This window comes from Berghia stephanieae, chromosome 10 (assembly GCF_034508935.2).
Source record: "Berghia stephanieae isolate SIO BIC M18660-M18661 chromosome 10, UCSD_Bste_1.3, whole genome shotgun sequence".
NCBI lineage: Eukaryota > Metazoa > Mollusca > Gastropoda > Nudibranchia > Aeolidiidae > Berghia > Berghia stephanieae.
In genome coordinates this window covers 634,004-661,599 of record NC_088369.1, presented here as the reverse complement: position 1 = coordinate 661,599, position 27,596 = coordinate 634,004, and the positions used below count along the sequence as shown (strand labels likewise).

The following is a 27,596-nucleotide window of genomic DNA, read 5'->3' as shown; positions in this document are numbered from 1 at the left end:
AAGAAGAAGAAGAAGAAGAAGAAGAAGAAGAAGAAGAAGAAGAAGAAGAAGAAGAAGAAGAAGAAGAAGAAGAAGAAGAAGAAGAAGAAGAAGAAGAAGAAGAAGAAGAAGAAGAAGAAGAAGAAGAAGAGAAGAAGAAGAAGAAGAAGAAGAAGAAGAAGAAGAAGAAGAAGAAGAAGAAGAAGAAGAAGAAAGAAGAAGAAGAAGAAGAAGAAGAAGAAGAAGAAAAAAGAAAAGAAGAAGAAAGAGAAGAAGAAGAAGAAGAAGAAGAAGAAGAAGAAGAAGAAGAAGAAGAAGAAGAAGAAGAAGAAGAAGAAGAAGAAGAAAAAAGAAGAGAGAAGAAGAAGAAGAAGAAGAAGAAGAGAAGAAGAAGAAGAAGAAGAAGAAGAAGAAGAAGAAGAAGAAGAAGAAAAGAAAAGAAGAAGAAGAAGAAGAAGAAGAAGAAGAAGAAGAAGAAAAAAAAGAAGAAGAAGAAGAAGAAGAAGAAGAAGAAGAAGAAGAAGAAGAAGAAGAAGAAGAAGAAGAAGAAGAAGAAGAAGAAGAAAGAAAGAAAACATATGTAATTCATTGTCTCAGACTGGTCGTGCCAGAGTGAAAGATACGCAGTGAGGGCTCAGCGTACCTCAGGGGTACAGTCTTTGCTTCGTACCCGAAAGATACCGAGTTCGAAACCCTCTGCGCTGTGTGGTCTTGAGCAAGTCACCTCGCCCTGGTTCAATTCTCGGCGCCGCAATCCGACTGACGCCTGGGTTATTCCAGTTTTCTCTTGGAATATAAACTGAAATTTTTTTTTAATTGAGCTTTATATAACGCAATATCCACTAAATGTGCTCAAAGCGCTTTAAAAAGTAAATTTCCCCTATGGGATCAATAAAGAGAATTTAATTTATTTATTTTCTTATGCTTAGGAGTTAATTTTACGTCTAAAAGGACTGAAATTCTAAATAATGATGAATTTAAAAAAAATTATTTTATATTCATTTGCATTTAATGAAACAATGTTTATTTCCGTCAATACAGTGTACAAAATAACTTTATATTTCCGATATTGGACTAACTAAAGATAAATGATCTATGACATTTATACAGCGTTTTAGCCAGTAGATGACAGTCGTTATATAAATGGCTTACGATGTAAAGAAATATATATATATATGTAATTTATGACAACAATTTTTATTTATATTTATAACATTTGAAGTGTGTATTTTTCTTATTAACAACTCCGTTATAGCATGGTTTCTATTTATTTAATTATAAATATAATATTCGTTTTCAGAACCTAGATCCCTTCAACGTACGAGTATCGTTATGAGACATTGAGGAGTTGAATTTGCATATAATTGTATATATAATCCAAATTTGACTCCAATCTCCCAATAACCGTCAGTAAATTAGAATTAGATCTAATACAAACAGGGACAGGGGTTATAAAAAGGAAATTATTGTCACAACGTTCGAGAGTCTTGATTAAAATTTAGCCATAAAAAGAAAATGGATTTGGTATATAAGTATACGTTTGAACGACTTGGCCATGTCTTGTTAGTTTGTCCCTCTCCTGGCTTTGGTAAGTCATATTGGTGATTTCATATATTGACTTTACAATGCTGTATATTTATATATTATGTGACTTTAAAAAAAGAAAATGTTAAAGTTGTGATTAAGAGAAAAAAAATCCAGAGCTCTTATATAGAGAAATATCCACTAAAAGTGCTCAGAGCGCTTTGCAAGGGTCCCTCACCAACACTAACACTTTACATGGAAGACGAGGTATGACGCCTATTTGGCGATATTACATTATTTCAGACAGAGACAACGCTGTTAACAGCCAGGTACTCATTTTGCACCTGAGTACGGTGAGCAAAGAGCCTTTTCCGAGGACTCAACTATGCGCCACCCAGAGCGGGACTCGAAGCCATGGCCTTCCAATTGCTTGCTATCCTTTGGATAGAACGCTAGACTGTCGAAAAGTGTTTTCCGCCAAATCTAAGAGATTCAGCTACCCTTTCACTCCTGGGTAGACAGGGGGGTCAGAAAAAAAATATCGACTGCATCCTGGATCGATCTCGGTCCTTTTGCGTGTGAAGCGAGTGTTCTAGCAACTGAGCTATCGGTACCCCCTGTCACAAGACATGTGGAGGATATTTTCTCACAGACTGTATGATATCCAAGAAAATGGTCGGTAAGAAAGTATCTGGGATATTAAATGATTTTTGGGGGTTCCGATAGCTCACTTGATAGAGCACTCGCTTCACACGTAAAGAAACCGTGACCGATCCCGGGTGCAGTCGATATTTTTTCTCTTCCTTCCCCCTCTCCACCCAGCAGGGATTAGGTAGCTGGATCTGTTAGAGCTGGCGGAAAGTATTTTGTGATAGACAAGTTTCCTACCCAATGGATAGAAAGTAATTGCCATTGTCCGTTTCACGCTATAGAAACCGGGATAAACTCCGGCTCCAATGGTCGAATGGCTCTGAAGTACTTTTTTTTAAAAATCATATCCGATATGATGGTCGGTAAAAAGGTATCTGAGAGATTAAATGATTTTTTGGCAATTGTTACAGAAGGGTGATATGGGAAAGGTAGTCAGCAACTTTTTTCTAATTTCATACTTTTTCAACTTGACTAGCTGTTAAAAAATATTTTGAAGTGAAATTATGCTTTGATATTTCCCGGAGATGTACAAAAAGGGTTGATTTAATCATTTATGACAAGAACTCATTTTCGATAAAAAATTTCCTTCTAACTAAACTTCACAATATCTCAGTCCAAACCTTTTCACCATCCGACATTCACTGTGACATTTATGCATTTACTTATTACACATGAATCCCATCCCGAACATTGGAAAGTGGAGAAATAAGGAAAAAACACTGGTGTAAAATAACAATTTGAAAAGGTGCGTTTTAAACATTGCCGAAATAACAAAAACAAATAGAAAATACAAAAAAAAAATGTTCTTAGAAATCATCATTCGGCTGATTTCTTCTTAGAGAGGAAAGGGGGTGAGGGGTTTGGGTGACGAATTTTGCACTTTTATTTTTCCCTCTGCTTTGTTATATACAATGTTATAGACACAATTTTTCTGATTTTTAACTGCTCTATAATGGTTCGTTATGTTTGTTTTTCCCCCCAGATTTGATTACACCTGCCTAATAAAATAAATTGGTTTAAGATGGCCTTGTTGTGGTCAGTGGTAGTTGTCCTTGCTGCCTTTGCAAGTGTTCCTACTGATGCTGCAAACGAATGTCCGCCAAGAACCACTAAGGACGACGTCAACCGAATATGTATTTATAGTCTTCCGTACGAAAAAACCTGGAGTCAAGCAAGATTTAAGTGCAACTCCATGAGCGCTACAGGAGATTTAATTGTAAATCCTGATGCCAGGCTTCAAAACATTCTGAAAAGCATTATGTGGACTGGACAGAAATATTGGATTGGATTGACCGATAGAAGCAAAGAAGGCGTTTACTCGTGGCTGGACAGTCCAGAAATAGCTGAAAATATCACGTGGGCAAACGGGGGACCAGCGAATGATGAGTTTAAAGATTGTGGCAGTTTTGATGGCGCCAAGTATTTTATTGAAGACTGTGGCCAGGAGAGAAAACACTTTTGTGCGTCTGGATTCATTGGAGAACGCCAAAGTGAGCCAGGGGTAAGCTGCCCTAGAAATTTTGGGAGAAAATATGGGTGGGACAAGAAAAAATGCTTATCATTCATCACAACTAAAAAAACATGGGCCGAGGCTAGACAACATTGCGAAAATATGAATCCAAATGGAAGGCTTGTAAACATACACAACTTTCGAATACATGACAAATTGACTAAGTTTATGAGTTATTACGAAAAGTATTGGATCGGCTTTAACGACAGAAATACAGAAGGGAACTTTACTTGGCTGGACAACACGGAGCCCTTACCATATTTGGCATGGCATCGGGGTAACCCCAAAGCGGAAGAGAATATGGATTGTGTCAACTTGAAGACTTCTGGAGGAAAGAATAGAATGGAGACATCAGATTGTTCAGTAAAAATGAACTTCATTTGTCAAATTGGTCCCGAAATAGATACTGCAACAACTACCACAACAACTACCACAACAACTACCACAACTACAACGACTACACCGACAACAACAACAACACCACCAACACCAACAACAACAACACCAACAACAACTACTACCACAACCACAACAGAACTTCCCGGTTATCGTTGCGACTCAGTAGACTGGAAATTGTACGAGGCGACAGAAAATAAAATGTGCTTCAAGCTCATGACCAGACGTAAAAAGTGGCACAACGCAAGAGAAGATTGCGTATCTCAAGGCGGTGACCTTGGGCCATTCCTGATTCTGGTACACACGAGTTCATCAAAGCCAACGTCATGGGTCAAGGTCGTTCATGGATTGGTCTACATGACAAAGATGGCAGCGGCAAATTTTCTTGGCTGGACGACTCTGGCGAGACGGAATACAAAGCCTTCAGAACCCGGCCTAGGAATGTCCAGGGCAACGAACATTGTGTGGAGCTCATTGGGAATCACGAAGGAAATTGGAACGATAAGATGTGCAATGCTAAACGTTCCTACATCTGTCAAAAAGCAGCCGTTTTGAACAATGAATTAACTTCAGGACGGTTTATTCGTTCTCACTAAAGTATCTTTGATATATCTACAAGAGTGTCTCTATATTATCAAGATATGTTTGAAGACAACTGGTAAATACATAGAAATAAATAAATAAATAAATAGATACACACAATAAACTCCTGTGTTATCTACATTAAGATAGTGTGGCTCAGCGGTACGGTCTTTGCCTCGTACCCAAAAGGTACCGAGTTCGACTACCAGCCTCGTTGTGTGGCCTTGAGCGAGTCACCTCGCCCTAGCTCACTTTGCGGCGCTGCACTGCAGCTGACGCCAGGGTTATTCCAGTCTTCCCTTGGAATACGTCCAAAAGACAAATTTCCCCTTGGAGACGAATAAAGGGAATTTTATTTATTTTTGTTTTATTACACAAGCCCTCCGGTTACTAAAGTAGCCAATGTGACAAGTTAGAGAGCAGGCACTGGTGTAAGATAAATATCTAAAAAGTGTATATGAAACAGTGCCAGACGAAGCAGTAAGAACAAGAACAACAACTAAACAAAAACAAATAAAACAAAATAAAACAAAACCAGTGAAGAAAGAAAGTCATCTCAAATAATCAGCCTGCCTCGACTGGGGATCAAACCTCAGACCTCCTGATTGAACAGGAGACAGACTGATTGACTGCCTCGCGGACGTGTCTTGTCAAAGCAGGCAATGATAAGCACTGTCACTGGCCAGAAGGTAACAGTGATCGTGGAAAAGTCTGGTCCATAGGCAAGAAATTTTATACACCCCCCCCCCCTCGGCCTCCGCCCGGACATGGGGAAAAGTCCCAGGTTTGAAAGATGTTGCCTAGATGAGGGTCATTTAAATGGGTCGATATTTGGAGGACGAGCTTTCTGGCCAAATGTTTAAATACGGGTTATTCCAAAGTGCGGCAGTTCGGTAAGCAAAGACTTTCTTCCACTCGCCAATCCTTACAAAGGCCCATATAGGAATTGCAAAGATCTTTTCTCCATTGAATTACAAAAACTTTATTCGTTCTGCAGTATTCTGAAGGAAAAAAATTGGCCAGAAAACTAATCCTTCAAATGTTAATCGATCAAAATGACTCCATGTTGTCAAAGACTCTCAAATCTCAGTTTTTTCCCAAATGATGAGGATCGGTTTAATCAAATGATGAGGATCGGTTTAATCAAATGATGAGGATCGGTTTAATCAAATGATGAGGATCGGTTTATCAAGTGATGAGGATCGGTTTAATTAAATGATGAGGATCGGTTTAATCAAATGATGAGGATCGGTTTAATCAAAGATGAGGATCGGTTTAATCGAATGATGAGGATCGGTTTAATCGAATGATGAGGATCGGTTTAATCGAATGATGAGGATCGGTTTAATCGAATGATGAGGATCGGTTTAATCGAATGATGAGGATCGGTTTAATCGAATGATGAGGATCGGTTTAATCAAATGATGAGGATCGGTTTAATCAAATGATGAGGATCGGTTTAATCGAATGATGAGGATCGGTTTAATCAAAGACTGTTTGAAGCGTCAGGCCAAACTTTATAAAATGCTTCTTTTCAGATTGTTGCAAAGATGGCAAAACTCTTCTTCTTCTTCTTCTTCTTCTTCTTCTTCTTCTTCTTCTTCTTCTTCTTCTTCTTCTTCTTCTTCTTCTTCTTCTGCTTTCCTCCTCGTGTTGTCTTGATGGTTGAAGGTCAACAAGATACAGGAACGCTGTGGTCTTCCTAAGTGCATGCCGAGATCCATAGAGCTTTGACTTCAGTGGTCGCTCTTTGTTCGTTGTACTTTGTACAGTCCTGCAAAACATGTGTGGCATCCTGCTTCCCTTCTCCACATTCATAAATATATGTTTCTCCAATCTTAAATGCTTTGAACATATTATGTGGTGACGGTGACGGTTCTGTCTGCAGCAAAGTCTGAAAATTGCAACTTGATATTGTCCTTTGTCTAATGTTGGCCATTAGCCTTTTACTATATTTACTATTTATTTTTTCTGGGCTTCTGGGAGTCACTGAGAGGATGGGAACAATGCGGAGAAAGGATCATCATGGCGTCCTTTACAACACGGAGTAAGAAGATCAGCATGAACATTGTACAGATCTATGCCCCAACAAATGATGCAACAGATGAGGACAAAGATACATTTTATGGTCTGCTACAACAAGTCATTGACAAGTTGCCAAGGAAAGACATCAACATATTGATGGGAGATGCTAATGCAAAAGTGGGACAGGATAACGTAGGCTATGAAGGTATCATGGGACGTCATGGCATGGGAGAAATGAATGATAATGGTGAGAGATTTGCAAATTTCTGTGCATTCAACAGTTTGGTGATTGGAGGATCAGTGTTCCCCCATAAGAGGATCCACAAAGCAACTTGGGTCTCACCAGATGGTGTGACAGAGAATCAGATTGATCATTTTTGTATCTCTCGTAGATTCAGACGTTCATTGGAAGATGTGACAGTACGGAGAGGGGCAGATGTTGGATCAGACCACCACCTGCTATTGGCAAAGCTTAAGCTCCGACTCAGAAAACACGGGGCCAGATCACATACAAGAAGAAAATTCGAGGTGAATGCACTTGATGGGGAAAAGAATGAGGAATTCAAACTACGATTGAGTAATAGATTCCAACCTCTTACTGAGCTCGAGGAGGACATAGATGTAGAGTCACATTGGACAAAGATCAAGGAAGTCTACATAACAACTTGCCACGAGGTATTGGGGGTAAAGAAATTGGAACATAAAGAATGGATAAGTCCAACCACCTTGGACCTTATTGAAAAGAGGAGAACAAGGAAGGAACAAGTGAATGCAAGCCGAACAAGGGCTTCAAGACTGGATGCACAAGAGCAGTATCGAGCCATAGCTAAGGAAGTCAAAAGATCTGTGAAGAAAGACAAGGAAGCATTCATGAACAGACTTGCAGAGAAAGCAGAAGCAGCAGCGACTGGAGGACACATGAGGATCCTTTACCAAACTACCAAGACACTTGCTGGAAAATATGGGAAACCAGAGGTACCAGTCAAAGACAAAGATGGGAAAACTATTTTGGAAAAGAGGCTCAATCTGAACGATGGAGGGAACATTTCAACTGCCTTCTGAACAGACCACCACCAGACAACCAGCCAGAAATTTTGCCTGCAAGAAATGAGATACCAATTAGCTGTGATCCACCATCGATAGCAGAGATTGTGGGTGCCATTAACAAGATGAAAAGGGGGAAAGCTGCTGGACCAGACCAGATTCCACCGGAGGCTCTAAAAGTTGATGCGGAAAGAAATGCTGAGGCCCTGCACCCACTATTTGAGAGAATCTGGAATGACGGGATATTCCCAAAGGATTGGAAGGAAGGACATCTTATCAAGCTTCCAAAGAAAGGGGACCTCAGTAATTGTAATAATTATCGAGGCATCACTCTTCTTTCTATCCCAGGAAAGGTTTTCAACCGTATTATTTTAGAGAGAATTAAGAATGCAACAGATGCTAAACTGCGGGACGAACAGGCAGGTTTTCGGAAAAACCGTTCAACCACCGACCAGATTGCCTCTCTGCGAGTCATAGTGGAACAGTCTATAGAATGGAACTCTCCTCTTATTGTCAACTTTCTGGATTACGAGAAGGCTTTCGACAGTATTGACAGAGCAACATTGTGGAAAATTCTGGCACATTATGGACTCCCTGAAAAGATAGTAAGCCTCATTAAGGAAATGTATGAAGGATCAAGTTGCAGGGTTGTACATGAAGATCAGCTTACTGACAGCTTTGAAATTAAGACTGGTGTCAAGCAGGGATGCTTGCTCTCTCCATTCCTGTTCATCCTTGCCATTGATTGGCTAATGAAGGAAACCTCCAAAGGGAGAAGAAATGGGATACAGTGGACCCCCTGGACACAGTTGGATGATCTGGATTTTGCAGATGATCTGGCTCTTTTGTCCCACACCCAGGACCAGATGCAAGCAAAAACCACAATTATAAACAGCCTCTCGGAATCAATTGGTCTAAGAATTCACCCTGCAAAGTCAAAGGTCTTGAGGATAGGTACGCGTCAAAGGGAGCAGATCAAAGTAAAAGATCAGGAACTCGAAGATATAGACACTTTCTGCTATCTCGGAAGTATAATTGACAAGGATGGAGGCACGGAAGCAGAGGTGAAAGCACGAATAGGAAAGGCACAGGCTGCATTCACATCTTTGAACAGAGTTTGGAGAACTAAAGATATCTCCCTTCAACTAAAGCTAAGACTTTTCAACTCAAACGTGAAGTCTGTCCTACTGTATGGATGTGAAACTTGGAACGCATCACAGGCATGTATAAGGAGGGTACAGATTTTCGTAAACAGGTGCATGCGTAAGCTACTCAGAATAAAATGGATGGATAGAATAAAAAATGAAGAAGTATGGAAAAGAACACAGCAGAAACCAGTGGGAGAGGATATAGGAAGAAGACGATGGAGGTGGATTGGACACACGCTTAGAAAGAATGACTCAACTATAACAAAGAAAGTATTGGACTGGAACCCTCAGGGCAGAAGATCAAGGGAAGGCCACGAGGAACATGGAGAAGAATTAAAGAAGCTGATATACAGAGAAGTGGTAAGACCTGGAATGAGATAAAAAAAAGTTGGCTCAGGATAGAGAAGGATGGAAACTGTTTGTCTGTGGCCTATACCCTGACCCAGGGTGAAAAAGGCAATGATGATGACTATTTATTTTTTAACATTTATAATATCTATAGTAAAAAGTATGAGAGCCGAGGAAGATTTTTATGCTTCGTCGCCGAGGAGAACATACCGTTCTTTCATCTCTTTGTATTTATTTATTAAACGAGTTATTTTTATCGTGCCCAATAACACAACGAGCTTGCGAGTATGTGTTGCTGCATGATAAAATTACATTGAGTTTAATAAATACAAAGAAATGAAAGAATACGTTTACTCTACCCCTCCAAGTAAGATTATTAGATATTTTGTAACCAAATGGTATGGTATTAGTACTTCACCATAATTTGTATCTTACTCCTTCTGCTTGAATGGCAATTTAACCCAAAACTAAAATCGTTGGATTCATGCGCACCAAAAGACTACGTATAATTACCAATCAGATGTCTTTTACACCTAATTTCACACCAATAAAATGTGCAAAAATAATCTGCAATCGTTGAATAAATTATAGGGTTTTCCAATGCAGGTGGTGGAATAATATAGCAATGACTATGAAAAATGTTTTTTTTTCTCTTTTTGAGGAAAATTTTTGTCTGAAATCAAAGCCCTATCTCCACTGAGTAAAAATGTTTTTGAATTTTGAAAATCCATTCATAAATAAACAAGTTATGCAGTTTCAAAGGTGTCATTTATTTGGATGACCCGCAAAGAGGAAAAAAGCGCGAAAATATGGGACGCTTTTTCGGCATTTTTTTCCGATCTTTGGCGTAATAAGTGTTTTAAAAGAAGAGCAAATTAGGATGGTGTTTTGTAAAATACGGGAAAAGTATTCGTCATATTCATATAAAATTTTACAACCAAAAAGAAGAAATGTTCATGTATTACCTTGTCAGCGACAAAAGCTCCACGCACGGTAGTTTTAGAAATATTTTACTCAAAGAGTAAAAATCTATTTTTAACGGTCTTCTGGTAATTGCACGAGTTTTGTCGCTTGACATAATCTAAAATGACCTTTTTTCTAACTGTGTGCCAACTTTCAGTCATATTCATCGATAAACAGCGTCGTAATTAATTTCTTTTAAATAGCATATACGAAACGGCTTCGTCCCATATTTTGACGCGAATTCGGGCACTTAGTGAGCGAAAAAGAGGCCCAAAGATTTGTGCGGGATAGTATTTGCTAAATAATATAGCATTCTTAAACAGTTTCGTATTATGTCCGTGCACAATGGAACACGTTTAAATTTATTATAGATGATGTAGGACATTTAAACGTCAGGCGTTTTCACAATACATGACAATACTGTGACCCAAAGGGTAATCGATTTGGGAGAGGTAATTGAACATTTTATGAAAATGAGTAACATGAACAATACAATAAAATATTGTGATCCAAATGGTAATCATGAAACTGAAAACATGAAAAATACAACAATATTGTGATCAAAATAGGTAATCATGAAACTGAAAACATGAAAAATACAACAATATTGTGATCAAAATAGGTAATCATGAAACTGAAAACATGAAAAATACGACAATATTGTGATTAAAATAGGTAATCATGAAACTGAAAACATGAAAAATACAACAATATTGTGATCAAAATAGGTAATCATGAAACTGAAAACATGAAAAATACAACAATATTGTGATCAAAATAGGTAATCATGAAACTGAAAACATGAAAAATACAACAATATTGTGATCAAGATAGGTAATCATGAAACTGAAAACATGAAAAATACAACATAATTGTGATCAAAATAGGTAATCATGAAACTGAAAACATGAAAAATACAACAATATTGTGATCAAAATAGGTAATCATGAAACTGAAAACATGAAAAATACGACAATATTGTGATTAAAATAGGTAATCATGAAACTGAAAACATGAAAAATACAACAATATTGTGATCAAAATAGGTAATCATGAAACTGAAAACATGAAAAATACAACAATATTGTGATCAAAATAGGTAATCATGAAACTGAAAACATGAAAAATACAACAATATTGTGATCAAAATAGGTAATCATGAAACTGAAAACATGAAAAATACAACAATATTGTGATCAAAATAGGTAATCATGAAACTGAAAACATGAAAAGTACAACAATATTGTGATCAAAATAGGTAATCATGAAACTGAAAACATGAAAAATACAACAATATTTTGATCAAAAAGGGCAATCATGAAACTGTAAAACATGAAATATACAAAATATTGTGATCAAAAATGGTAATTATGAAACTGAATAACATGAAAAATTCAACAAAATATTGTGGGGTAATGTGATCTTGTGGTATGACAATCAGATTCTCCTGGGTTTAAGCCCCCTTCTGGGCGGCGCACAGATGAGTTCTTGGAAAAGACTCTTTACACACATTTTCTCACCTTACTCTGGTGTAAATGAGTACCTGGCCGTCATCAGCTTTTTCTCTGTCTGAAAAAAAATAATATCGCCTATAACAGGCGTCATGTCTCGTCCTACATGTTAATTGTTGCTGTTAGCCAAGGAACCTTTGTAAAGCGCTTTGAGCACGTTAAGTGGATATTGAGCTATAAAACCTATAGTTATCATTTGGGCCCGTTTTCATCAACGAGGACTAGATTTCATTATTTACTAGTCTAGTAAATGACTTGCTAGACTTAAGCCTAAACGAAGCAAGTGACTTTAAAAATTCGGATTTCATGAATGTTTTCTAGTCTCGGACTGGCTAGTCTCTTGCCTTGAAGTAGACGTTGTAAGGACGGTGACTAATGCGGATGTTTTGTGCTGGGAACATCCCGCTCTCAAGTACACGATGGCATGTAAGTTACCTGCCTTCATCTTGTCAACGCAAAAGATTTCCAAAGAGGGAATTAGCAACACATCCGGTATAAAAAATATTTCGTTCTTTTCAATATTTAACTTTTGTCATGATGAATCAAATTACATGATATTGACCTTGGACTGCTAGACGTTAATGGTGTCCATGGTCTATATGTGATATAGACCATGAAAGTTTCACTGAAACTCAAACAAATTGAACCAAAAACAAACAAACAAACAAAAAGGAAAGTGTGTTCTGATGAATCACATTATTTCAGTCAGTTACAAAGCCAGGAGAATCACGTTTGTCTCCACTATACTTTCAAATCATCTGTTTTGTTATCACGTTTGTCTCCACTATACTTTCAAATCATCTGTTTTGTTATCACGTTTGTCTCCACTATACTTTCAAATCATCTGTTTTGTTATCACGTTTGTCTCCACTATACTTTCAAATCAGCTGTTTTGTTATCACGTTTGTCTCCACTATACTTTCAAATCATCTGTTTTGTTATCACGTTTGTCTCCACTATACTTTCAAATCATCTGTTTTGTTGTCACGTTTGTCTCCACTATACTTTCAAATTATCTGTTTTGTTGTCACGTTTGTCTCCACTATACTTTCAAATCATCTGTTTTGTTATCACGTTTGTCTCCACTATACTTTCAAATCATCTGTTTTGTTGTCACGTTTGTCTCCACTATACTTTCAAATCATCTGTTTTGTTATCACTTTTGTCTCCACTATACTTTTAAATCATCTGTTTTGTTGTCACGTTTGTCTCCACTATACTTTCAAATCATCTGTTTTGTTGTTCTTTCACGCAACTCCATCGATTTCTTGACTCCTTTCACTCTCAACTCAGGAGCCGATTAGATTCAGTCTTTATTTTTATTTTTTGCTGACAAAAATGTTTACTTTCGACAATCTGCATTTATCTTATATTTTTTTAAAAGCCAGTGTCAATAGCGACAGGACACTTTTTGCCTCTGTCATTCGCAACTGACGATTTTCCTTCCGAATCGATGCTCTCTCATCTAAAAATAGCTGCTATCTTGTTGACGCTATAACGCATCCTAGTTACTAGTCTCAGGATAAGCTTGTGAAGTCCTGCCTCAGCAAATGACTAAAACTCTGCCAAACTTAGTCCGAATGTGCGGTGATTTTAGTCTGAGACTTGCTTAGTCAGCTCACATGAAATCCGATTTTTTTGCAAGTCCTTGACTAAAGTCAGAGATAGTCTAAGCGATAGTCCGCGTTCGTGAAAACAGCTCCTGAAGGGTAATCATGAAACTGAGTAACATGAACAATACAACACGTTTATATGTATATTATTTTTTCCATTTGCTCGAGTCATGAGTCGCATTGCAAAATGTCCTCACAACAAACAGGGTTCACAGTTAACGAAATCTCCAGCATCACGATAACTCATTTTGTTCAGCTCGACCGCCTCGTATGTTTACAACTTCAATACGCAAGCAGCGTGTTTATGTTTATTCAGAAATATCCAATCGTTGGAGAGCAACAAATCATGTGACCAATGACTCGTGTGGGCGATTTTTGACGCAAAAATTGGAAGAAAAATAAAAACGCGTCAAAAATTTGCTCGAGTCAAATTTGAGACAGTTAGCCACTAATAGCGTTACACTTGGAAATAAAATTTAAGGATTTGTCATATAAACAGTACAGCTTAACAACGTCTTACTCTTTGAAAAGAATACAATGGCTAATGATTAATACTCGTAGATGTCAAGAGGGTAGTTAACATCTGATTTACTGACTTGTAATCGTAATGGCATGTGTCCACTTGTTATGCTCTAAGATTGAAAACAGTGCAAACACTGATATATTGAAAAACAAAGAATATTCACATGGGGCCATCAAACCAGGCCCACGATTTTGGCTCATATTCATATCCCAGTTTATCTAACGTATATATAAAATGGGCAGTAAAGTTTATAAATATTGTATAGATAATTTCAGTGGATTTCCCATATTCAATGCGCTAAACAATGCTTCATTTAATTCTCCAGACAAGTCAGATTGAAATAAACCTCCAATGCACATAGGATACGTCTGATTTGGGCACGTTTTTGTAGAGTGTAGCATTCTGCCTTTAGCCAAGTTCCACATTTATATTATAGTCAAATGGAATGATAATATGTGAAAACTCTTCAGCCAAAATCATAGCAACCAATAGAAGTTTGAACTTAAATGCGTACACTGTGGACTTCATGTCTTAGACACCGGATCGTTGTTTGTCAAAATAAATCATCACCACATCGTAGTAGTAAGAGTAGTAGTAGTAATTGTAGTAGTAGTAGTAGTAGTAGTAGTAGTAGTAGTAGTAGTAGTAGTAGTAGTAGTAGTAGTAGTATAGTAGTAGTAGTAGTAGTAGTAGTAGTAGTAGTAGTGTAGTAGTAGTAGTAGTAGTAAGTAGTAGTAGTAGTAGTAGTAGTAGTAGTAGTATAGTAGTAGTAGTAGTAGTAGTAGTAGTAGTAGTAGTAGTAGTATGTAGTAGTAGTAGTAGCAGTCTAGCATAGTAGTATAGTAGTAGTAGTAGTAGTAGTAGTAGTAGTAGTAGTAGTAGTAGTAATAATAATAATAATAACAGCTCCCTCGGCAAATTATTCCAGATTCTTGGTCCCTGGTGTTCAACAGATCGATCTCCCAGTGTTTACAGGAGAGTTCGTGGGACAAATTGAAGCAGGCGGGAGCTGAGAAACTTGCTTGATCTTATCGGAGTTTTTTTCAGCATGTTTAGTGACAATAGAAAAAAAAACCATGTCTTAGACAATACGTGTATATATATATATATATATGCAGGTCTGACATCCGAACCCATATGCTATTAACATTGTTGCAATAATAATATTTGCGTCATTTTTGAGATTTCAGCATAACACCAATACCCATAAGGATTAGGTTTATACAGACCTGCAGATACGTGCACGTCGGTTCTTAGTCAAGTTGGACTCTGTCTGTGTCAACAATTCTAATGATATATTCGTGACGCCAGGATGTGCATGCCATTCATTTTCAAATACAGTGCCATTGCGTTTTTACAGGAATATTGTGAGATTTTAAAAACACCGATTACACACACACACACACACACACACACACACACACACACACAAAAAACCCAACAAAATAACAAGTAGTAGTTCCTCAGAACCATTGTGGCCAAGCCCATGGAGCCGGATTTTATCCCGCTTTCTATATCGTGAAACGGACAATAGAAATTGCTTGCTATCCTTTGGATAGTACGCTAGTCTACCGCAATGTACTTTCCGCCAGATCTGACAGATTCAGCTGGGCAGACAGGGGGGGGGGGCAGGAAATATCTCGACTGCACCCGGGATCGATCTTGGTCCCTTTGCGTGTGCGTTTATTTTTGAATTTATCAACGCTGCTTTCAAGTCTGACTGACAGTGGGAGTGCATTCCGAGTGATGAGACCTACTTTACTGAATGATCTGTCGCCAAAACGTTTAAGATTAGTTTTTGGAATTTGAAGGTGATACAATTTTGAGGACCTGAGATTTGGAGTGGGGTTGTAGGGGACAATCAAGTCTTGAATATAGGCAGGGCTTTGCGAATTGATGGCATCAAAACAGAGTAGAGCAATTTTGTATTCTATACGAGCTTTAACTGGTAGCCATTGTAATGACCTCAACATCGCCTTGACACCCATCGAGTCACTGCGACCAATACCTAGGGCAAGCCTTGCTGCTCTATTCTGAACTTTTTGTAGTTTTTCGAGTTTTATGTCAGGTAGACCAACAAGTAGCGAGTTACAGTAATCAAGGCGTGACAGTATCAGTGGACAAACAACCGTCTTCAGCAAATGGGGAGGAATGTATTGTTTTATTCGATGGATTCTCTTTAATACAAAATTCATGGTTTTGAGCATCTGGTTTATTTGATGTTCCATGCTGAAACAGTCGAGCACAACGCCAAGGTTTTTCGCTTTGGATGACATACTGATGGAACAATCACCAACAAATTGATGGTAAAATTGTCTTTTTAATATTTGACGGATTGCCAGGCCGTGTGATATTTACGCAAAAGCAACGATTAGATTGCCCCAGCCCGGTAATGAGGTGTTTTTGCTTCAAAGTAAATATTACTATACGTTATCTTTATCAATATAATCAGAAAGGGAGCAGAATGTGCGAAAGCCCGTTGTGAAAAAATCGACTTAGGATCAAACAGTTCTAGTACAGGCAAGTAGATGAGCGGAGAGAGAGAGAGATTCGGATTGTAGTCAGAAAGAAGAGGTGACAAATAGAACCTTTTGACCGCCCCTCATGGATCACCGCCTAGAGACGAATTCAATCCCTTGAGGGGGTGGGGACATAAACTCCTCGAAACGACGGTGCACGAGTGCGGTACGGAATTTGAAGATTTGGGTCGATCGTCATAACATGGTAGTGTGAGCACCATTAGAAGCTGCTATCTGGATAGATCTTCATAACATAATACGTAGTGTGAGCACCATTAGAAGCTGTTGTCTGGATAGATTGTCATAACATAGTAGTGTTAGCACCATTAGAAGCTGTTGTCTGGATAGATCTTCATAACGTAGTAGTGTGAGCACCATTAGAAGCTGTTGTCTGGATAGATCGTCATAACATAGTAGTGTGAGCACCATTAGAAGCTGATGTCTGGATAGATCGTCATAACGTAGTAGTGTGAGCACCATTAGAAGCTGTTGTCTGGATAGATTGTCATAACATAGTAGTGTGAGCACCATTAGAAGCTGCTGTCTGGATAGGTTGTCATAACATGGTAGTGTGAGCACGATTAGAAGCTGTTGTCTGGATAGATCGTCATAACATAGTAGTGTGAGCACCATTAGAAGCTGTTGTCTGGATAGATTGTCATAACATAGTAGTGTGAACACCATTAGACGCTGTTGTCTGGATAGATCGTCATAACATAGTAGTGTGAGCACCGTTAGAAGCTTTTGTCTGGATAGATTGTCAGAACATAGTAGTGTGAGCACCATTAGAAGCTGTTGTCTGGATAGATCGTCATAACATAGTAGTGTGAACACCATTAGAAGGTGCTGTCTGGATAGATTGTCATAACATGGTAGTGTGAGCACCATTAGAAGCTGTTGTCTGGATAGATTGCCATAACATGGTAGTGTGAGCACCATTAGAAGCTGTTGTCTAGATAGATTATCATAACATAGTAGTGTGAGCACCATTAGAAGCTGCTGTCTAGATAGATCGTCATAACATAGTAGTGTGAGCACCATTAGAAGCTGTTGTCTGGATAGATTGTCATAACATAGTAGTGTGAACACCATTAGACGTCGCTGTCTGGATAGATCGTCACAATATAGCAGTGTGAGCACCACTAGAAGCTGCTGTCTGGATAGATCTTCATAACATAATACGTAGTGTGAGCACCATTAGAAGCTGATGTCTGGATAGATTGTCATAACATAGTAGTGTGAGCACCATTAGAAGCTGTTGTCTGGATAGATCTTCATAACATAATACGTAGTGTGAGCACCATTAGAAGCTGATGTCTGGATAGATTGTCATAACATAGTAGTGTGAGCACCATTAGAAGCTGTTGTCTGGATAGATCGTCATAACGTAGTAGTGTGAGCACCATTAGAAGCTGTTGTCTGGATAGATCGTCATAACATAGTAGTGTGAGCACCATTAGAAGCTGTTGTCTGGATAGATCGTCATAACATAGTAGTGTGAGCACCATTAGAAGCTGATGTCTGGATAGATCGTCATAACGTAGTAGTGTGAGCACCATTAGAAGCTGTTGTCTGGATAGATTGTCATAACATAGTAGTGTGAGCACCATTAGAAGCTGCTGTCTGGATAGATTGTCATAACATGGTAGTGTGAGCACCATTAGAAGCTGTTGTCTGGATAGATCGTCATAACATAGTAGTGTGAGCACCATTAGAAGCTGTTGTCTGGATAGATTGTCATAACATAGTAGTGTGAGCACCATTAGAAGCTGTTGTCTGGATAGATCGTCATAACATAGCAGTGTGAGCACCATTAGAAGCTGTTGTCTGGATAGATTGTCATAACATAGTAGTGTGAGCACCATTAGAAGCTGATGTCTGGATAGATCATCATAACATGGTAGTGTGAACACCATTAGAAGCTGTTGTCTGGATAGATTGTCATAACATGGTAGTGTGAGCACCATTAGAAGCTGTTGTCTGGATAGATCGTCATAACATAGTAGTGTGAGCACCATTAGAAGCTGTTGTCTGGATAGATTGTCATAACATAGTAGTGTGAACACCATTAGAAACTGCTGTCTGGATAGATTGTCATAACATGGTAGTGTGAGCACCAGTAGAAGCTGTTGTCTGGATAGATTATCATAACATGGTAGTGTGAGCACCATTAGAAGCTGTTGTCTGGATAGATCGTCATAACATAATAGTGTGAGCACCATTAGAAGCTGCTGTCTGGATAGATCGTCATAACATAGTAGTGTGAGCACCATTAGAAGCTGTTTGTCTGGATAGATTGTCATAACATAGTAGTGTGAACACCATTAGACGCCGCTGTCTGGATAGATCGTCAACATATGCAGTGTGTGAGCACCATTAGAAGCTGCTGTCTGGATAGATTCGTCATAACATAATATGTGAGCACCATTAGAAGCTGTTATCTGGATAGATTGTCATAACATAGTAGTGTGAACACCATCAGACGCCGCTGTCTGGATAGATTCGTCACTAATATAGCAGTGTGAGCACCATTAGAAGCTGTTGTCTGGATAGATCGTCATAACATAGTATGTGAGCACCATTAGAAGCTGTTGTCTGGATAGATCGTCATAACATGTAGTGTGAGCACCATTAGAAGCTGTTGTCTGGATAGATTGTCATAACATGTAGTGTGAGCACCATTAGAAGCGTTGTCTGATAGATTATCATAAATAGTGTGTGAGCACCATTAGAAGCTGCTGTCTGGATAGATCGTCATAACATAGTAGTGTGAGCACCATTAGAAGCTGTTGTCTGGATAGATTGTCATAACATAGTAGTGTGAACACCATTAGACGTCGCTGTCTGGATAGATCGTCACAATATAGCAGTGTGAGCACCACTAGAAGCTGCTGTCAGGATAGATCGTCATAACATAGTAGTGTGAGCACCATTAGAAGCTGTTGTCTGGATAGATTGTCATAACATAGTAATGTGAACACCATTAGACGCCGCTGTCTGGATAGATCGTCACATATAGCAGTGTGAGCACCATTAGAAGCTGTTGTCTGGATAGATCGTCATAACATAGTAGTGTGACACCATTAGAAGCTGTTGTCTGGATAGATCGTCATAACATAGTAGTGTAGCACCATTAGAAGCTGTTGTCTGGATAGATCGCATAACATAGTAGTGTGAGCACCATTGAAGCTGTTGTCTGGATAGATCGTCGTAACATAGTAGTGTGAGCACCATTAGAAGCTGTTGTCTGGATAGATCGTCATAACATAGTAGTGTGAGCACCATTAGAAGCTGTTGTCTGGATAGATTGTCATAACATAGTAGTGTGAACACCATTAGAAACTGCTGTCTGGATAGATTGTCAAAAATGTAGTGTGAGCACCATAGAAGCTGTTGTCTGGATAGATTATCATAACATGTAGTGTGAGCACCATTAGAAGCTGTTGTCTGGATAGATCGTCATAACATATAGTGTGAGCACCATTAGAGCTGCTGTCTGGATAGATCGTCACAAATAGTAGTGTGCACCATTAGAGTGCTGTGGATAGATGTCAAACATATATGTGAACACATAGACGCCGCTGTCTGGATAGATCGTCACAATATAGCAGTGTGAGCACCATTAGAAGCTGCTGTCTGGATAGATCGTCATAACATAATATTGTGAGCACCATTAGAAGCTGTTATCTGGATAGATTGTCATAACATAGTATGTGTGAACACCATCAGACGCGCTGCTGATAGATCGTCACAATAGCAGGTGAGCACATTGAAGTGTTTAGGATAGATCGTCATAACATAGTACTGTGAGCACCATTAGAAGCTGTTGTCTGGATAGATCGTCATAACATAGTAGTGTGAGCACCATTAGAAGCTGTTGTCTGGATAGATTGTCATAACATAGTAGTGTGAACACCATTAGACGTCGCTGTCTGGATAGATCGTCACAATATAGCAGTGTGAGCACCACTAGAAGCTGCTGTCTGGATAGATCGTCATAACATAGTAGTGTGAGCACCATTAGAAGCTGTTGTCTGGATAATTTTGTCATAACATAGTAGTGTGAACACCATTAGAAGCTGTTGTCTGGATAGATCGTCATAACATAGTAGTGTGAGCACCATTAGAAGCTGTTGTCTGGATAGATCGTCATAACATAGTAGTGTGAGCACCATTAGAAGCTGTTGTCTGGATAGATCGTCATAACATAGTAGTTGAGCACCGTTAGAAGCTTTTGTCTGATAGATTGTCAAACAATAGTTGAGCACCATTAGAAGCTGTTGTCTGGATAGATCGTCATAACATAGTAGTGTGAACACCATTAGAAGGTGCTGTCTGGATAGATTGTCATAACATGGTAGTGTGAGCACCATTAGAAGCTGTTGTCTGGATAGATTGCCATAACATGGTAGTGTGAGCACCATTGGAAGCTGTTGTCTAGATAGATTATCATAACATAGTAGTGTGAGCACCATTAGAAGCTGCTGTCTGGATAGATCGTCATAACATAGTAGTGTGAGCACCATTAGAAGCTGTTGTCTGGATAGATTGTCATAACATAGTAGTGTGAACACCATTAGACGTCGCTGTCTGGATAGATTGTCATAACATGGTAGTGTGAGAACCAGTAGAAGCTGTTGTCTGGATAGATTGTCATAACATGGTAGTGTGAGCACCGTTAGAAGCTGCTGTCTGGATAGATCGTCATATCATAGTAGTGTGAGCACCATTAGAAGCTGTTGTCTGGATAGATCGTCATAACATAGTAGTGTGAGCACCATTAGAAGCTGTTGTCTGGATAGATCGTCATAACATAGTAGTGTGAGCACCATTAGAAGCTGTTGTCTGGATAGATCGTCATAACATAGTAGTGTGAGCACCATTAGAAGCTGTTGTCTGGATAGATTGTCATAACGTAGTAGTGTGAACACCATTAGAAGCTGCTGTCTGGATAGATTGTCATAACATGGTAGTGTGAGAACCAGTAGAAGCTGTTGTCTGGATAGATTGTCATAACATGGTAGTGTGAGCACCATTAGAAGCTGTTGTCTGGATAGATTGTCATAACATAGTAGTGTGAGCACCATTAGAAGCTGCTGTCTGGATAGATCGTCATAACATAGTAGTGTGAGCACCATTAGAAGCTGTTGTCTGGATAGATTGTCATAACATAGTAGTGTGAACACCATTAGACGCCGCTGTCTGGATAGATCGTCACAATATAGCAGTGTGAGCACCATTAGAAGCTGCTGTCTGGATAGATCGTCATAACATAATATTGTGAGCACCATTAGAAGCTGTTATCTGGATAGATTGTCATAACATAGTAGTGTGAACACCATCAGACGCCGCTGTCTGGATAGATCGTCACAATATAGCAGTGTGAGCACCATTAGAAGCTGTTGTATGGATAGATCGTCATAACATAGTACTGTGAGCACCATTAGAAGCTGTTGTCTGGATAGATCGTCATAACATAGTAGTGTGAGCACCATTAGAAGCTGTTGTCTGGATAGATCGTCATAACATAGTAGTGTGAACACCATTAGAAGCTGTTTTCTGGATAGATTGTCAAAACATAGTAGTGTGAGCACCATTAGAAGCTGCTGTCTGGATAGATTGTCATAACATAGTAGTGTGAACACCATTAGAAGCTGCTGTCTGGATAGATTGTCATAACATAGTAGTGTGAGCACCATTAGAAGCTGTTGTCTGGATAGATTGTCATAACATAGTAGTGTGACCACCATTAGAAGCTGTTGTCTGGATAGATTGTCAAAACATGGTAGTGTGAGCACCATTAGAAGCTGTTGTCTGGATAGATTGTCAAAACATGGTAGTGTGAGCACCATTAGAAGCTGTTGTCTGGATAGATAGTCATAACATAGTAGTGTGAGCACCATTAGAAGCTGTTGTCTGGATAGATTGTCATAACATGGTAGTGTGAGCACCATTAGAAGCTGATGTCTGGATAGATTGTCATAACATAGTAGTGTGAGCACCATTAGAAGCTGATGTCTGGATAGATTGTCATAACATAGTAGTGTGAGCACCATGAGAGGCTGCAGCTTTCTGAGCCACCCCGAATGGATCACCGCCTTGACGTTCGGTGGGGGTGTTTGAGGCACATCAGGGGGGGGGGGGGGCAAAGTAATTCCGGTTGACCGTCACTAGACCATTCAGGATGTCGAGCCGATACGCGGGCGCCTTGAACGATGATGTGGTGGGTGTTGTATTAATGGTGGTAGGGATACTGATGTGGCGGTGGTTGTAGTAGTGGTATTAGGGATGGTGATGTGGTAGTTGTAGTGACGAGGATGATGAGTCGGTATTGGTTTAGTTGTAGTGATAGTGATGATGATGATTATAGACCTGTAAATGAGCTCTATAAAAATTGACTGAAACTCTTCGACAAACTGAAGATTCAGTTATTTTTTTTTAAATAAGGGCATCATTGGAGAGGAGAGTGATAAATACAATATATTAAAATAGTGGGTGTTATTTCTTACTGGAAGTATGACCGCCATAATTTGATGTAGAAGGAATGCTAAATAAGCATGTCATTCATATAGGTAAAGATGACTTCATCAAAGTCATATTTCTGCATCTGGAATTTTTTTGACATAGTCAGAAAAATAATCACCATTATCATCTTTAACTTCTAGCCATGACCAATTGAATTTATTCCTCACATCTTTATCGATGTTCGACAAGTCTGAATTGCGATCCACGAACAGCTCAGACATTGTGAGAACATTAGAATAATGTAGCAATGAGCAAACTTGATTTTCAATCAGTAAATGACAGGAAAAAAAAACTTAAATAAATATGACTTCTGGCCAATAGACTGAATTATTAAGTAGAAGTGAATTATCAAGAAGAAACTTCGGTAGGGGTAGCGGAAAAATTCAAAGAATCGAAATGAAGGTAAATCGCCACAAAACAGCAAGCTCGCTTGGGCTTGAGCAAAACAATGGCAGAAAAACGTCCTGATTTGCACGGGAATTAATTAGGCTACTTACCATTGTTCCTTATGATCAGGTACCCAATCAGTGAAGAAACGGTCAACCAGTTTGTTTACAACGTGAGGCAATCCAATCTATCCTAACTTTCGATTTGAAGGTGTCTACATAACGGACTTCCGGCATTCGCAATTTACTTTATCATACTTTTGAGACTCGCCAGGTAAATGTGGTCAATTTTGGCTAAGATGAAACAGTGAAATTTATCGCTCGGTGGCTCAGTTAAAATTGGCTACAGTTGGGATCACGACGGGTTTGGAAAGTGAAAAAATAATTTAACGAAGGATGTGTGAAAATACCCAGGGAAGTGTTCAGACACGCCTTTTATAAAAAGCGTCGCTTAGTCTTGGCAATATATAAATCGTTAATATAAACGGTCCCCATGAGCTATGCGTAGCGCTGTGGGACACTCCTAATTACTTTACGGTCATTCGACTATGATCTGTGAATTCTTTCTTTTTTTATTTCTTTCTTTCTTTCTTTCCTTTTTTTAAATATTTGAATTTGACAAATTGACTGATTTCAGTTAATTGACTGAGAATTTACAGGTCTATGATTAATAGGTGGTGGTTGTGTTTGTAGTTGTGGTGGTAGTGATGATGATGATGATGATTATGATGTGGTAGCGGAGATGGTGGTTTTAGTAGTGGTGGTAGGGATGATGATGTGATGGTTGTTGTAGTGATGGTAGAGATGTTGATGTGGTGGTGATTGTAGTTGTGGTGGTAGTGATCATTATGATGTGCTTGTGGTGATTATTGTAAATTGTAAAGAAGGTAATGAAAATGTGGTAATGATGGTTGTAATGCTGTGGTGATTGTAGTAGTGATTATGATGTGCTGGTTATACTGGTGATGGTAGTGACGATGATGATGTGGATAGTGGTTGTTTTAGAAGTGGTTGTAGCGATGATGAGGATGTAGTGGTGGTGGTGGTTGTGGTAGTGGTGGAAATGACAGTGGTAATAGTCGTTGTTTTCATGTTGGTAGTGGTTAATGACGGTGTTGTGGTTGTAGTAGTGGTGGTACTGATTATGATGATGATGATGATGTGATGATGATGATGATGATGATGATGATATTGTTGTGGTTGTAGTAATGGAGATTCTCAAAATTCAAGGAATTTTCAAGGGGTTTTCTCCTAAAATGAAATTCAATGAGTTTTCAAGATTTTCTTGGTTATATCAAAATCAAGGAGTTTTCAATGAGTCCTTGAATAAAGGAGGCCGCGGGAACCCTGAGTTATAATAATAATGATAATTTAAAAAAAAAATAATAACCCCCCCCCCCCCCCCAAAATGAAATTCCCCCCCCCCCCCCCCCCCCATTCTCCGACACACACACAAACACACACACACACACACACACACACACACGCCTCTGTTTTAAAAAAAAAACGACTTGAACAAAAACGAAAAATGAAACTTAAATTTTTTAATCAATATTCTGAACATAACACTTTTATCAAAATTCAATCATTTTCATACAAGACATATATAAGCATACACCGAACCAAGCACTTCATTTTCAAATCGCAGTTATTAAAAATATCATATTAATTACTGTTACAATGGATGATGGTTAACTCACTGTCGACGGGACTCGAGAAAATAATCCAGCTATCCAGCAATTAAGAGCCCCGCTGGTTTCTTATAAAGTAAAGTAAATGTTGCTGCTCGAAGCTCGAAGAAATAAATAATATGAAATTGAATGTAAGCTTCCATTGTATTACAAGAACAGATCAAATGAACGTTTCGGATTTCCCCGAAGGCATCAAAGAAAAAGAACAATTGCACTGCATTGATGCGTCCACTGGGCATTTGGCAAATACAAGCCATTGAAGATTTGAAGAACTGATCAGCTTCTAAAAACAATAACAAAGAGCATAATGACGGCATCAACATTCCTTCTAATAACAGTTTGGAAAGACAAAAGGTGATTGGTTCAAATTCAGAGCATAAGTTTGTTTTGTTTGTTTTTGAGGGTTTTACGGCGCTTGCCAACACATTTAGGTCATATCAGCGCCAGCAAAAAGGAAGAAAATGGGACAGTAAAAAGTTCTAGAATAACAATGAATGCATCCGAGACAAAGTAAGACAAAGGGGAACTGGTTCAAATAGGATGTAGATTCCAAGAGCACACTATCGGTGTGCTTAGTTTGAGATCACCTAAAAGTCTCATCCAGATACAAACACAGGTCCCCACTAAGAGCAATACACTCAAATGTTTACAAATTATTGTATTTATAACACAAATTATTAATACAATGCATAACAGAGAGATGATTTACAAGACAGAAAATATCATCTCCCAAAACTATAACTATACTATACATTCGATTATTTCCCTCCCAGCCAGGATTCCAACCAGGTCCAGGACAAAACCAAGTAATCTCATCCCAAGACAAAGACAGAAAGCATGTTGGAAAACATATATATATAAGGGGATAGAAAACACAGTAAGTGCCTCCCTGCCCACTATGGGAGGTCTGCTGGAACCTCCCTCAAAAAAGAGCATAAAATTTCACCAGCAATCCTTCGATGTGCCTATTTTGACATTACTTAAATACCCCATCAAGGGACAAGCAAAGAATCCAGCTTTGAAGTGAAGGATATGGTCAAATGTTTACAAAGTACAATATATTCAAAACTAATAACTATTCATAGCACATAATACAGAGATGATTTAATAATAGAAAAAATAATATAAAATCTATCGAAAACCGTACTATACATTTGTCTGTATTCCTCCCAAGGATCTCGGCAAAGACCAGGAAAAAAAAAAAGAAAAAAAAGAGCAATCTCAATACAGTACAAAGACAGAGAGCGACATGAAAAAGTAAAACATATATGAGGGGATAGAAGACGCAGTACGTGACCTCTCTGCCTACGATATGGGAGGTCACAATACCCGGGTAGAGGGATGAAGAAAAAAAAAATCCACTTCCTTAAACGGCGTCGTGGAGTTACCCGTCGTCCATTGTATAGCGAACATGAAAGACAATATAATTATTATCCTGTAGAGGGTTTTTTAATTATTTTTAGGGCACTTGCAACATTGTTAGCTCATTTTAGCGCCAGCAAAAATGAATAAAATGGGATAGAAAAAAAGTTTCTAGATTTACGATTAAAAACTACACAAGAAAAAGTAAGACAAAGGGGAATGATACAAATAGGGAACAGATGTAGATTCTAAGAGCATAGCTACTATGATTGTGCATTCTTTGAGATCACATACAAGTCTCATCCAGACATAAGCACAGTATCCCACTATACATTTGACTGTTTCCCTCTCAGCCAAGGACCCCGCCAGGGTCAGAACAAAACCAAGTAATCACATTCTAAGACAAAGACAAAAAGCAAGATGGAAAACGGATATAGGGGTATAGATAGAACGAAGATGACGTCACTCTGGTCTTTGTTATTGTTTTTTTTTTTTTTGCCATCCATGTTAATGAGTTATCAATTCTCACTAAATGTATTAACCAGACTATAAACGTTCAAGATTACACATAGTTTTGTGTCTTTGTTTTGTTTCTGAATGGCAATGTTGTGAGTTTCTTGGACAAGCGCACACTATCTATAGAAGACACACAGTAAGTGAACTCACTGCCCACAATGGGAGGTCAGGAACCCTGCCTAGTGATAAGTTCTCTCTCATTCACAAAAAAAATTGTTTTTGGTGTTTTTAAGGGTTTTACGGCGCTTGCAACACATTTAGGTCATATCAGCACCAGTAAAAAGGAAGAAAATTGGATAGTAAAGACATTCTAGATGTACAATTAAAAGGACTAGAGGAAAAAGTAGGATCCACAGATGTGGATTCCAAGAGCACACTTTCACTGTACTTAGTTTGAGATCACCTAAACGTCTCACCCAGGCTCCAGCACAATATTCCACAAAGAGGAATACACTCAAAGGTTTATAACTCAAATGTTAAATATAAATAAACAACTACATAACAGAGAGATGATTTACAATGAAAAAAATATCATCTCCCAAAACTATAACTATAGATTCGACTGTTTCCCTCTCAGTCAAGGACTCCGGCCAGAGTCAGGACAAAACTAAGTCTAAATCTCATTCCAAGACAAAGACAGAAAGCAAGTTGAAAAACAGATATAGAGGGATAGAAGGCACAGTAGGTACCTCCCTGCCCACTATGGGAGGTCAGGAACCCCACCCAGATATAGGGGGATAGAAGACATAGTAAGTACCTCCCTGCCCACTATGGGAGGTC

The 27,596-nt window shown here is 38.7% G+C and overlaps 2 protein-coding genes across 2 annotated transcripts; one reads left to right on the top strand and one right to left on the bottom strand.

Moving 5' to 3' along the window:
- The first annotated feature begins 1,536 nt into the window (after positions 1–1,536).
- On the top strand, positions 1,537–4,755 carry LOC144981158 (C-type mannose receptor 2-like). Its single transcript, XM_078929313.1, has 2 exons — positions 1,537–1,567; positions 3,137–4,755. The coding sequence occupies exon 2, from the start codon at positions 3,176–3,178 to the stop codon at positions 4,613–4,615; it is 1,440 nt and encodes a 479-aa protein (XP_078785439.1). The 5' UTR covers positions 1,537–1,567; positions 3,137–3,175; the 3' UTR covers positions 4,616–4,755.
- Positions 4,756–13,842: 9,087 nt separating this feature from the next.
- LOC144955964 (uncharacterized) lies at positions 13,843–16,093 on the bottom strand. Its single transcript, XM_078886227.1, has 2 exons — positions 15,575–16,093; positions 13,843–13,926 (listed from the first exon to the last, which is right to left on the bottom strand). The coding sequence occupies exons 1-2, from the start codon at positions 16,091–16,093 to the stop codon at positions 13,843–13,845; spliced, it is 603 nt and encodes a 200-aa protein (XP_078742353.1).
- Between the last annotated feature and the right edge of the window lie 11,503 nt (positions 16,094–27,596).